The sequence below is a fragment of the Polyodon spathula genome, chromosome 50 (assembly GCF_017654505.1).
Source record: "Polyodon spathula isolate WHYD16114869_AA chromosome 50, ASM1765450v1, whole genome shotgun sequence".
NCBI lineage: Eukaryota > Metazoa > Chordata > Actinopteri > Acipenseriformes > Polyodontidae > Polyodon > Polyodon spathula.
In genome coordinates this window covers 1131811-1145168 of record NC_054583.1, presented here as the reverse complement: position 1 = coordinate 1145168, position 13358 = coordinate 1131811, and the positions used below count along the sequence as shown (strand labels likewise).

The 13358-nt window shown below is 45.4% G+C and overlaps 1 protein-coding gene across 2 annotated transcripts; it reads left to right on the top strand.

Moving 5' to 3' along the window:
• The first annotated feature begins 363 nt into the window (after positions 1–363).
• mazb (MYC-associated zinc finger protein b (purine-binding transcription factor)) lies at positions 364–12175 on the top strand. Of its 2 annotated transcripts, none has more exons than XM_041238661.1 (7): positions 364–1353; positions 2670–2820; positions 5709–6043; positions 8438–8724; positions 9728–9791; positions 9960–10131; positions 11878–12175. In XM_041238661.1, the coding sequence occupies exons 1-7, from the start codon at positions 1321–1323 to the stop codon at positions 12006–12008; spliced, it is 1173 nt and encodes a 390-aa protein (XP_041094595.1). In that variant the 5' UTR covers positions 364–1320; the 3' UTR covers positions 12009–12175. The 2 variants fall into 2 exon arrangements, with proteins under 2 accessions (XP_041094595.1, XP_041094594.1); XM_041238660.1 differs by lacking the exon at positions 11878–12175 and adding an exon at positions 10757–11029 and having other exon boundaries at positions 365–1353.
• Positions 12176–13358: the final 1183 nt, after the last annotated feature.

Below are 13358 nucleotides of genomic sequence, written 5' to 3'. Positions count from 1 at the left end.
GAAATACATGTGTAACCGGAGCGAGTTTTAATGGAAGCTCAAATGTCTGCCTGCAGTTACCCCTGACGAGATCCGAGATTGGTGACGTAATTACATTGTTGTGAATTTACAGGAAAAAAAACTAAATATAACTTTATCGTATTACAAACAGGGGCATTCAGAAGCGTCACCTAGCAGTTCCTTTTGGTGCAGATTTGTGTAAATACGGTATACCTGCACACGATTTACCTTTTACGAAACGGTGCTAACTCAACGCACAAAGCCGGCGTTTCTTGCAAACAGCAGCTGTGCGTTCTTCCCCTTTAAGACGCAGCGCTAGCATTTTCGGTCGGCTCAGACATGGCGAGAGAGTGGGAGGGAAAAAGACATCCCCTTTAATACCGGGATTGGAAAAAAATGGAGTCTCTCTGAATTGTATATTATTTAGTAGAGAGTCTGCAAAAAGAGATCAGAAATCCTCCGACTACTAATATCTTCGATTCCCGATATCGAATACAGTTATATACAATTTAAACGGTGCAAAAGCGGGTTGGATTTTAATAAAATCGGCCGTGTATATTTATCATATTTTTAAATTGAGGTCGAAGGGGGTAAAAAGTTCGTTTTTTTTATAATAAAACGGTGCTAGTACATATTTCCAATAATATGTACATCTATATATAACCCAAAACCGTCGCTGTTTAACTTCGCGTTCTGATTAATTTATTTATTAGTGTGTGTTTTTTTTTTGTTTTTTTTTTCTTAATGAAAGCGTGCTAAAAAAAAAAACCCATCACTAACGCATCGCTTGCATGCGTGCACAAATCCACAGTAAATAAATATCTGTTTATCTGCGTTTCAAACGGAGATCTGCAAGCTCCTCTCGGGTCGCGATGATTTTATTTCTAAGTCGATGAGGGAGGGGGGTGCTGGGGTTCGACAAAGGGTCGAGAGGTCAAAATATCCGGCCGAACGTTATACTGTTGTGATATTATTATTATTATTATTACTACAATATAAAATACATATTTTGCATGGGTCTGAATACGCAGGCTGAACAGTTATTATTTTAGAACCCTCGCTGATCAAATTGTTTGATTAATGCGTTTGTTTTATGTGTATGTGTGTATATATTAACATCTATCTAAACAGCCGTATTAACAAGATTAATACTATATTATTAGGTTATTAGGCTTAAAGTGCTGTTTTTCTTCTATCATTACGTTTATTATTATTATTATTATTATTATTATTATTATTATTTATTTATTTATTTTTTTTTTTTTAAATTTTTTTTTTCCTTCTTTGGGATAAAAACGTAAATTCCCACGCGTCTACAAAATGGATACATCCTGGAGCAATTTCCTGTTTCAGGTAAGACAACACTCGCGCACTTTCTAACACAGAACAAAAACAGCAGCAGCAAGTGTGTGTGTCTGTGTCTGTGTCCCTGTCCCTGTCCCTGTCCCTGTCCACACACGGCACGGTGGCGTGGTGGTTAGCTCTGCTGCCTCACAGCGCCACTGTCCTGGGGTTCGATTCTGCCCTAGGGGGTTCTGTCTGTGTGGAGTTTGCATGTTCTCCCTATGTTCTTGTGGGTTTGCTCCCACAGTCCAAAGACATGCTGTTTAGTCTAATTGGTCACTCTAAATTCCGTGTGTGTGTGTGTGTGGTGCCTTGCGAGGGACTGGCGTCCCATCCAGGGTGTAGTCCTGTCATGCGCCCCTGTGTCTGCCAGGTTGGGCTCCAGCTCACTGCGACCCTGTAAAGGATTAAGTGTGTAATGGATGTATATGTGTATATGTTTTGTCTCAGTATATGCTTCTGTATAGTATGGATTTGTGATGCACTACAGTGCTGAGATTAACAGCCCAGAGCTGTGCATCACCCAATAGATACCCTAATTGTGCTTCATGAAGTCCAGTGAAAGCTGCAGAATAATTTTCCATTCACATATTGAATTACACACCGCCACTTTGTATAGTTTGCCCACATATGAAATAAAAAAAGGGACATGAAATATTTACTGTGCTGCTATTATGGCTTCCGGTAGACTTTTTTTTTTTTTGCAAATCTCATTTTGTAGTTTTTCAGTTGTTGATTAGACAGTGTTAAATAAAAGATGTTAATTGAATTCATGCAGTTTATTTATCTAATTCCACGTCTGGGGTTGGAGGGTCGCCACCTCTTCCCTGCATCGTTCCAGTTTTGAGGAACATGTCCTGGGAATTCAGTTTTGAATCTTAAGCCCCTTTCACACTGGCACTCCTACCCAGGTTTGGACTCGGGTTCTAGCTACCTGGGTCCCAATCCTGCATACTGTGAAAACACGTACTTGGCTCAAACCCGGGTCCCACCTCAGGATGTGGCTCGACGCACTTTGACCCGTCTGTCTGCCTGTCTGTTTGCAGCTTCAGTGAAACTAAACTTTCAGAATGTAGTAAACTAACAGACACCAAGAAGAAGGGATTATATTGTAGCGTCAAACTGAACAGGATTGTGGGGCTCTGTCTGTCTGTCAGTCTGTCTGTAGCTTCAGTGAAATTAAACTGAGAGAATGTTGTAAAATAAGAGACACAGGGAAGGGGTTTTATTACAGAAAGCACAGTGGCTCTTTGATTGTAACAGCACACAATGTGTGAGTAAAGAGATTTTGTCTGTTTGTGACGACTTTGACTTTATCTCTCTAGACTCAACCTACCCAGAGCCAAGGGGCGGAGCCTCTGCAAGTGGAGCTCCTCCCAGTACTGGAAAGCCCCACACAGGCTCCTCCCCCTGTCCAGATAGCCCCGCCCCCGTCCACAGTCGACACGGCGGCTCTGAAGCAGGAGACTGACAGCGGTGAGGAAAGCAACACTTTACCAGTCTCTGCAGTGTCTCCCAGGGAATGAGCCGGTTAGGAAACTGGGTTTTAGGAATATATGATTCCCATACGTTTTTGGAGATGTTAGCTGCATATAGTGTTAAGTTAATGTGAATCAACAAGAAGCTATTATTTGTAGCTTGACTTGTGAGCTGTACTGCAGAGTACAGATTTCAGCTCCATATTATTATTTATTTCTTTATTTAAATTTAGTCGTCGCCAATTAGTTTTTGTTATTTTCTCCCCAATTTGGTAGTGTCCAGTTATTTTTAGGCTCAGCTCACCGCTGGCATCCCTGCGCTGATTCGGGAGGGGCGAAGACGAACACACGCTGTCCTCCGAAGCGTGTGCCGTCAGCCGCTCGCTTCTTTACACACTGCAGACTCGCCGTGCAGCCACCCAGGAGCTACAGCGTCAGAGGACAGCTCTGGGCAGCTTACAGGCAAGCCTACAGGCACCCGGCCGGACCACATGTCGCTGGGGCGCTGTGAGCTGAGGACACCCTAGGCCATCTAAGCCCTCCCACCCCCCGGGCGGCGCTCAGACAATTGTGCGCCGCCCCCTGGGAGCTCCTGTCTTCGGTCGGCAGTGGAATATCCTGGACTGGAACCGGCAACGTCCAGACTATAGGGCTCATCCTGCACTACACTCGATTCTTAGTTCCATGGGTTTATTCAGCCAGATTTAGTATCTTACACTACTTCTGGAAATAATATGTTGCATGTTCTGAGGCCATCATATTGAACCAAAGTGCTATAAACCCTATAGACTGCACCACCAATCCCAGTTAACCCTTTGCAGTCCATTTTATTCAGTGCTTGTCAGTCACGTCGGGTCTAATTTATTTTCACACACGCTGTTTATTTTACACGCGCCGTTTACATTTTTTTTTTTCCACAGTAAAACAGGTTTAAAAGGTACTGAATCGCAAAAGGACACTCAATACTGTATCTACAGCCCCACCCCTCGCTCGCTGTATTTTTCTCATACCTCTTTATAGACGTGCACACTGATAAATCCTCTCCTGATCACTCATTTTATCACCAAACTCCTCAATAATGCAGTCCAGGTCATTATTTTATTACTATAACATCTCCAGAAGCTCTGCAGATGTCTGATATTCTTTGAGCGCTGGATGCAGAAGCAGCTGTCTCCTTTGTTATGTCTGTGTTATCTCTGTAGTGGATGGGGCTATGAGATATGCACCTTTTTTTTCGGTCTCACTCGGCCATTGAAAGGTTTTCTCAGCATTTTCCTGAGAAAAAACGACTCAAGACCTGTGCTTGACGTGTTTTTGATGATGTGGGACAGGGTCCGAAATCGGACTGGAAAGGGAAAATTGTAATACAGGACCACAAAGGGTTAAACCTGCAAAATTGAGACACTGTTTATCTACAAAGCATAGTGCAAAAAAACTAAACAATGTTAAACAAAAGAAACAGGAGCTTTGCCATCAGTAGCTTTCAGTGCGCAGAATGACAGTGCTCCTTGCTGACCTGCTAGTGAATATTGAAGCCCAGGAATGCTGTTAAGTTATCTACGTTCTGTAAATACTTTCTACACGTGATTAGACATATGCACATGCAAGTGAGGTTCAAAATGCTCTTGCGAAAAAATGCGTGGCAAGTGATCTCCCTTTGTTTTGAGCCCCTTGTGCTGTTCCTTGAGTTTAAAACGCAACACCTGTACACTAAGCTTCATTTGTTCTGGATCCCAGATCCCAAATCCGGTACCATTCTCTCCAGCAGACGAGTATGAAACAGTTTGCAAAAGAAGAACACTTTCAGGGCAGTGTTATTGTTTGTTTATTTAGCAGACGTCTTTATCCAAGGCGACTTACAAAGAGACTAGGGTGTGTCTGAACTACAGTATGCATCAGCTGCAGAGTCGCTTACAACAACATCTCACCCCAAAGACGCAGCACAAGGAGATTCGGTGACTTGCTCAGGGTCACACAGTGAGTCAGTGGCTGAGCTGGGATCTTAACAGCCTCCCAAATATGTAATTAATGTTATAACGAACTATAGTTGCAACCCGGGCAGACATCTTTACATTATACATGTTTATGAACTGCGCAAGTTTTAGAGGAGGTCAGGGGCAGTGTTAACTCTGACTGTAAAAACAACCCTTATTGACTTTTAAACCTTTGCAGTCCTGTGACGCACCAGGTCCGACATTACAATTTTCCCTTTCCAGTCCGATGTCGGACCCTGTCTCACATCAGCAAAAAGACGTCAAGCACAGGTCTCTAGTCGTTTATTCTCCAGAAAAAGCAGAGAAAACCTTTCAATGGCCAAGTGAGACCGACTGGAGCCGAATGAAACCAAAAAAAAAGGGCGTATCTCATAGCCCCATCCACTACGGAGATAACACAGACACAAACAAAGGAGATAGCTGCTTCTGCATCCAGCTTTCTGAGATGTTACAGTAATAAAATAATGACTGGGATCACGTTATTGAGGAATTTGGTGATAAAACGAGTGATCAGGAGAGGATTTATCAATATGCCTATAAAGAGGTATATGAAAAATACAGCTAACAAGGAGTGGGGCTTGGCTGTAGCTACAGTACTGCGTGTCCTTTTGTGATTCAGTGCCTTTAACCTGTTTTCCTCTGAAAAAACATACTTTAAAGAGCGTGTGTGAAAATAAATTAGACCAGACACGCCTGACAAGCGCTGAATGAATGGACCACTAAGAGCTAAAGCGTGAAACAAATCACTTGTCGTTTCTGATTGCTGTACACATGGGGCTCATGCATAGTCTCAGATTGTAAAAGAACACTAGCTTGACATAAGGACTCGCAACAAAAATGTATCCTTATGCAACAAACTCAAGCTCTTAAGAGGTTTTCGTTTCCCTTTAAGGGGTGGGGCCTGTTGCTGGGGGGCGGGCCCAGAAGCGCCCCAGGGGCGGAGTCAGCCACATCTGCCCCACCTGCTCCAAACAGTTCAAGAATGGCTACAATCTGAGGCGACACCAGGCCGTTCACACCGGGGTGAGGAGAGAGGGGCGGGACAGCGGGGCCAGGGTGCCTGTCAGCCTCCTACAGCTGCCAGGAAGTGAGGTCACTGCCCCTGCCCCCCCGCAGCCCGATGGCGCCATCTCCGCGGCAACGGCGAGCCTCGGAGTCAACATGGGCATGAGTGTGAACCTGAGTGCCAATAATCAAGCAGGCAGCGGAGTGGGGAACACAATACAGGTACTGCAATAGAGGGACTGCAATACAGGGACTGTACAATACAGGTACTGAAATACAGGGACAGTGCAATACAGGGACTGTACAATACAGGTAGTGCAATACAGGGACTGTACAATACAGGTACTGAAATACAGGGACTGTACAATACAGGGACTGTACAATACAGGGACTGCAATACAGGGACTGTACAATACAGGTACTGAAATACAGGGACTGTACAATACAGGGACTGTACAATACAGGGACTGCAATACAGGGACTGTACTATACAGGTACTGTAAATACAGGGACTGTACAATACAGGTACTGTACAATACAGGGACTGTACAATACAGGGACTGTACAATACAGGTACTGCAATACAGGGACTGTACAATACAGGTACTGAACAATACAGGGACTGTACAATACAGGTACTGCAATACAGGGACTGTGCAATACAGGGACTGTACAATACAGGGACTGTACAATACAGGTACTGCAATACAGGGACTGTACAATACAGGTACTGTACAATACAGGGACTGTACAATACAGGTACTGCAATACAGGGACTGTACAATACAGGTACTGCAATACAGGGACTGTACAATACAGGTACTGAAATACAGGGACTGTACAATACAGGGACTGTGCAATACAGGGACTGTACAATACAGGTACTGCAATACAGGGACTGTACAATACAGGTACTGCAATACAGGTACTGTACAATACAGGTACTGTACAATACAGGGACTGTACAATACAGGTACTGAAATACAGGGACTGTACAATACAGGTACTGAAATACAGGGACTGGGACTGTACAATACAGGTACTGCAATACAGGTACTGTACAATACAGGTACTGAAATACAGGGACTGTACAATACAGGTACTGTGCAATACAGGGACTGTACAATACAGGTACTGTACAATACAGGTACTGTACAATACAGGGACTGTACAATACAGGTACTGCAATACAGGGACTGTACAATACAGGTACTGTACAATACAGGGACTGTACAATACAGGGACTGTACAATACAGGTACTGTAAATACAGGGACTGTACAATACAGGGACTGCAATACAGGGACTGTACAATACAGGGACTGTACAATACAGGTACTGCAATACAGGGACTGTACAATACAGGTACTGCAATACAGGGACTGTACAATACAGGTACTGCAATACAGGGACTGTACAATACAGGTACTGTGCAATACAGGACTGTACAATACAGGTAGTGCAATACAGGGACTGTACAATACAGGTACTGCAATACAGGGACAGTACAATACAGGGACTGTACAATACAGGGACTGCAATACAGGTACTGCAATAGAGGGACTGCAATACAGGGACTGTACAATACAGGTACTGTGCAATACGGACTGTACAATACAGGTAGTGCAATACAGGGACTGTACAATACAGGGACTGCACAACACAGTTACACTGCAATACAGATACTGTGTAATACAGGGACTGTGCAATGCAGGTACTGCGCAATACAGGGACTGTACAATACAGGTACTGAAATACAGGGACTGTACAATACAGGGACTGCAATACAGGGACTGTACAATGCAGTTACTGCGCAATACAGGGACTGCAATACAGGTACTGTACAATACAGGTACTGAAATACAGGGACAGTACAATACAGGGACTGTACAGTACATGTACTGCAATACAGGGACTGTGCAATACAGGTACTGTACAATACATGTACTGAAATACAGGGACTGTACGATACAGGTACTGAAATACAGGGACTGTACAATACAGGTACTGCAATACAGGGATTGTGCAATACAGGGACTGTATAATACAGGTACTGCAGTACAGGGACTGTGCAATACAGGGACTGTACAATACAGGTACTGCAGTACAGGGACTGTGCAATACAGGTACTGTACAATACAGGTACTGCAATACAGGTACTGTACAATACAGGGACTGTGCAGTACAGGGACAGTACAATACAGGGACTGTACAATACAGGGACTGCAGTACAGGAACTGCAATACAGGGACTGTACAATACAGGTACTGTACAATACAGGTACTGCAATACAGGTACTGTACAATACAGGTACTGCAATACAGGTACTGTACAATACAGATACTGCAATACAGGTACTGCAATACAGGGACTGTACAATACAGGGACTGCAATACAGGGACTGTGCAATACAGCTACTGTACAATAGAGGTAATGTGCAATACAGGGACTGTACAATACAGGTACTGAAATGCAGGGACTGTACAATACAGGTACTGTACAATACAGTTACACTGCAGTACAGGGACTACAGTACAGGTACTGCAATACAGAGAGTGCATAATATATAGCTTCTCTTTTCTCTCACCTCCTTTTTCTGCTCTCTCCTACCCCCCAGCCCCTGGACGCGTCTCTGTCTCTCTCTGCCCCGGTGTCAGTCCCTGTCTCTGTGTGTGCGAGGCGTGTGCGTAAGGACCACGCTTGTGACGCGTGTGGCAAGGCGTTCCGAGATGTGTACCACCTGAACCGGCACAAGCTGTCCCACTCCGACGAGAAGCCCTTCGAGTGCCCGGTGTGCCAGCAGCGCTTCAAGAGGAAGGACCGCATGAGCTACCACGTGAGATCACACCAGGGAGGGGTGGAGAAACCGTACGTGTGCCCACACTGCAGCAAGGGATTCTCCAGGTGAGAGGGGTGAGGAGACTGTGTGTGAGAGTGAGGGGAGGGGGTGAGGGTGTCTGTGTGTGATTTGCTCTCTGTCTGTGTGTGTGTGTGTCTGGTTTGTTGTCTGTCTGTGTATCTGTCTGTGTGTCTGTGTGTCTGTCTGTGTGTCTGTCTGTCTGTGTATCTGTCTGTGTGTCTGTGTGTCTGTCTGTGTGTCTGTGTGTCTGTCTGTGTTGTCTGTCTGTGTATCTGTCTGTGTGTCTGTGTGTCTGTCTGTGTGTCTGGTTTGTTGTCGGTCTGTGTATCTGTCTGTGTGTCTGTGTGTCTGTCTGTGTGTCTGATTTGTTGTCTGTCTGTGTATCTGTCTGTGTGTCTGTGTGTCTGATTTGTTGTCTGTCTGTGTGTCTGTCTGTGTGTCTGTGTGTCTGTCTGTGTGTCTGATTTGTTGTCTGTCTGTGTATCTGTCTGTGTGTCTGTCTGTGTGTCTGGTTTGTTGTCGGTCTGTGTGTCTGTCTTTGTGTCTGTGTGTCTGGTTTTGTGTCTGTGTATCTGTCTGTGTGTCTGTGTGTCTGTTTGTTGTCGGTCTGTGTATCTGTCTTTGTGTCTGTGTGTCTGTCTGTGTGTCTGTTTGTGTCGGTCTGTGTTTGTCTGTGTGTCTGTGTGTCTGTCTGTGTGTCTGTTTGTTGTCTGTCTGTGTGTCTGTCTGTGTATCTGTCTGTGTGTCTGTGTGTCTGGTTTGTTGTCGGTCTGTGTATCTGTCTTTGTGTCTGTGCGTCTGTCTGTGTATCTGATTTGTTGTCGGTCTGTGTATCTGTCTGTGTGTCTGTGTGTCTGTCTGTGTGTCTGTCTGTGTGTCTGATTTGTTGTCTGTCTGTGTGTCTGTGTGTCTGTCTGTGTGTCTGTCTTTGTGTCTGTGTGTCTGGTTTGTTGTCGGTCTGTGTGTCTGTCTTTGTGTCTGTGTGTCTGGTTTGTTGTCGGTCTGTGTATCTGTCTGTGTGTCTGATTTGTTGTCTTTGTGTTTCAGGCCAGATCATCTCAACAGTCATGTTAGACAAGTGCACTCCACTGAGAGACCCTTCAAATGCCAGGTACCCTCCTTCCTCTCTCCCTCCTTCCTCTCCACCTCTCCCTCCTCTTTCTCCATCTCTTCATCTCATCTTTCTGCCCCCCCCCCCTCTCTCTCTCTCTCTCTCTCTCTGTGTAATGTGATATACTGCAGTGCAGTGCTGGTTTATATTCACCCCCTGTCTCTCCAGACGTGCGAATCTGCCTTCGCCACGAAGGACCGTCTCCGCGCTCACATGATCCGCCACGAGGAGAAGGTTCCGTGCCATGTGTGCGGCAAGCTGCTGTCCGCCGCTTACATCACTGATCACATGAGGGTGCACAGCCAATCACAGAACCACGTGTGTGAGACCTGCAACCGAGGTGAGGGGGGGTCTGCACCGACATCAGTAATACAGATCAACTCGTACAGCTGTTTGTGTGTGTGTGTGCGTGTGAGTGTCAGTCCTTCTGAGACCATCAACCAACAGTCAATCTTAAAATGAAAGGTGAAAAATGAAGCAGACAGACGTTTCAACACAGACACTGAGACACAGACAAGAACACACTGACGCAGACGCACACAGACACACTCGCACAGACAAACACACTCTGACACAGACGCACAGACACACACTGACACAGCCGCACACACGCACACAGACGCACAGACACACACAAAGACACAGACGCACAGACACACGCACACAGACGCACAGACACGCACGCAGATGCGCACACACACTGACACATAGGCACACAGACAAACACACTGACACAGACACAAATGCGCACACACACACTGACACAGACGCACACACGCACACTGACACACACAGACACGCACATACTGACACTGACGCACACAGATAGCAAGGCAGACAGATGAAAGCACACACACAGACCGACAGAGAGACAGACAGAGAGAGATACATGTGTCTAACCTCGTCTATCTTTGTCTCCCTGCCTCTCTCTCTCTCTCTCTGTCTGTCTGCGTGTCTGTCTGCAGGCTTCACCACACTGGCCTATCTCCGAGTCCATGCACTGAAGCACCACGGGCTGGCGTGGCGCTCACCGGGGAGCGGGGGCAGCCCCCACGTGTGCCAGCTGTGCGGCGTGATCTGCAAGACCCCCACGCAGCTCCGTGGGCACATGGGCACCCATGGGGCCACAGGACAGGGCAGCGGGGGCCCCATCGCCATGGAGACACACGCCAACAATAACAACAACAGCAACACAGCCCCACGCTAGAGAAAGAGAGGAGAGAGAGGAGAGCGTGACACACAGGCAAGGGCTTCTGGGATATAGCGAGACAGACACAGAAAGAAAGACACACAAACACACATTGAGAGAGAGAGAGAGAGAGAGACAGACAGACACACAGGCAAAGAGATAGACACAGACACAAACAGAAAGACAGACACACAGAGAGAGACAAACAGAAAGACAGAGACAAACAGACCGAGAGAGACACAGACAAAGAGATAGGCACAGACACAAACAGAAAGACAGACAGAGAGACACACAGACACAAACAGAAAGACAGACAGACAGAAACAAACAGAAAGACAGAGACACACAGAGATAGAGGCACACAGACAGGGAGGGAGGGAGTGACAGACGCACAGCATTCGAGCTAAAACCCAGTGCAGAGTTTCTGATTGAAGTTCTGGATGAGCTATCTATAATATCACAAGATCCACTGAACTAACAGACAGGAGGTGAAACAGACTCTTCCAATCTCTCTCTCACACACACACATACACACACTACACTGATGAAGGCACTAGAGCCCAAGCGCTGGACTGCTTGACTCAGTTTAGTTTCAGTAACGCTGATGAGGGCACTAGTGCTGAGACGCTGGTCTGCTTGACTCAGTTTAGTTTCAGTAACGCTGATGAAGGCACTAGAGCCCCAAACACTGGTCTGCTTGACTCAGTTTAGTTTTAGTAACGTTGATGAGGCACTAGAGCCCAACAAACGCTGGTCTGCTTGACTCTTCTGCTGATTTTTTTGACCTGTGCAGTTTCTGATTGAAATGATGAATTAACAGGACATTTATTTATTTATTTGTTACTGATATTTTTTAGTTTCTAATCATTCATTTTTTCTTCTTTTATTGTTTTAAAGGTCCAGGTGGCGCCTGCCCTCACTCAGCCAATCAGAGCTCAGTGGGCGTGGCCCAGAGCACAGCGGTACCCATGGGAACACAGCAGGCCCCTCCCCCTGCCACAACTTCCTCCCTTGGGCAAGCCTGGTGAAGTCGTTGTGCCAGTCCGGCGTGCGCCAGGAATAGAAAACATTTAGAAACACTAAAAGAAACGCCATGAATTTAACGACAAACCTTTCAACCGAACACACTGAGAGAGACTTCTAGTGGAAACGCTTGCCATTGAATTCACACTGAAGACACTGAGAGAGACTTCTAGTGGAAACGTTTGCCATTGAATCTACACTGAAGACACTGAGAGAGACTTCTAGTGGAAACGCTTGCCATTGAATTCACACTGAAGACACTGAGAGAGACTTCTAGTGGAAACGTTTGCCATTGAATCTACACTGAAGACGCTGAGAGAGACTTCTAGTGGAAACGATTGCCATTGAATTCACACTGAAGACGCTGAGAAAGACGTCTAGTGGAAACGTTTGCCATTGAATTCACACTGAAGACACTGAGAAAGACTTCTAGTGGAAACGTTTGCCATTGAATCTACACTGAAGACGCTGAGAGAGACTTCTAGTGGAAACGATTGTCATTGAATCTACGCTGAAGACCCTGAGAGAGACTTCTAGTGGAAATGTTTGCCATTGAATTCACACTGAAGACCCTGAGAGAGACTTCATTGAACTTGTTAAGTTTATTTTAGTATTTCTAAATTCAGCTCTTCAGCGTGTTCGCTAGTCCTGGATGAATCTAAAAACAACAAAAATCTAGTTTTTATGTGTGTCCCTGTGACGTTGAATGATGCAAGCAGTCATTCATTAGACTGCGTTCTTCCATAGCCCGGGCAGAGGCATTGCAGGCCTGACTGACGCGCCGGTTTCTTTACATTCCCTTAGAGACATTCTTTTTTCTTTAGCTGCAGATGAGTTATTATTATTATTGCGATTACTCAGATATGATTCATTATTATATTACATGTTTTTATAGTCTGTGTTACACATTTATCTGTGGCATGCAACTATAGATCTGGCCAAAAGTTTTGCATCACCCTCTATATAGAATTAACTCCCTCAGCTTCATAGAGTCCAGTGAAAGCTGCTGAATAATGTTCCCTTGTTATCATATTGAATTCCACCCCCTCTATATAGAATGAACTCCCTCAGCTTCATAGAGTCCAGTGAAAGCTGCTGAATAATGTTCCCTTGTTAACATATTGAATTGCACCCCCTCTATATAGAATGAACTCCCTCAGCTTCATAGAGTCCAGTGAAAGCTGCTGAATAATGTTCCCTTGTTAACATATTGAATTGCACCCCCTCTATATAGAATGAACTCCCTCAGCTTCATAGAGTCCAGTGAAAGCTGCTGAATAATGTTCCCTTGTTAACATATTGAATTGCACCCCCTCTATATAGAATTAACTCCCTCAGCTTCATAGAGTCCAGTG

Excerpts from the sequence above, each read along its gene's own strand:
- mazb (XM_041238660.1), top strand. The coding sequence starts at position 1,321 with ATGGATACATCCTGGAGCAATTTCCTGTTTCAG. Across the intron at positions 1,354-2,669 it reads GGAGCAATTTCCTGTTTCAG|ACTCAACCTACCCAGAGCCA; the intron begins GTAAGACAACAC and ends TTATCTCTCTAG. Across the intron at positions 6,044-8,437 it reads GAGTGGGGAACACAATACAG|CCCCTGGACGCGTCTCTGTC; the intron begins GTACTGCAATAG and ends CCTACCCCCCAG.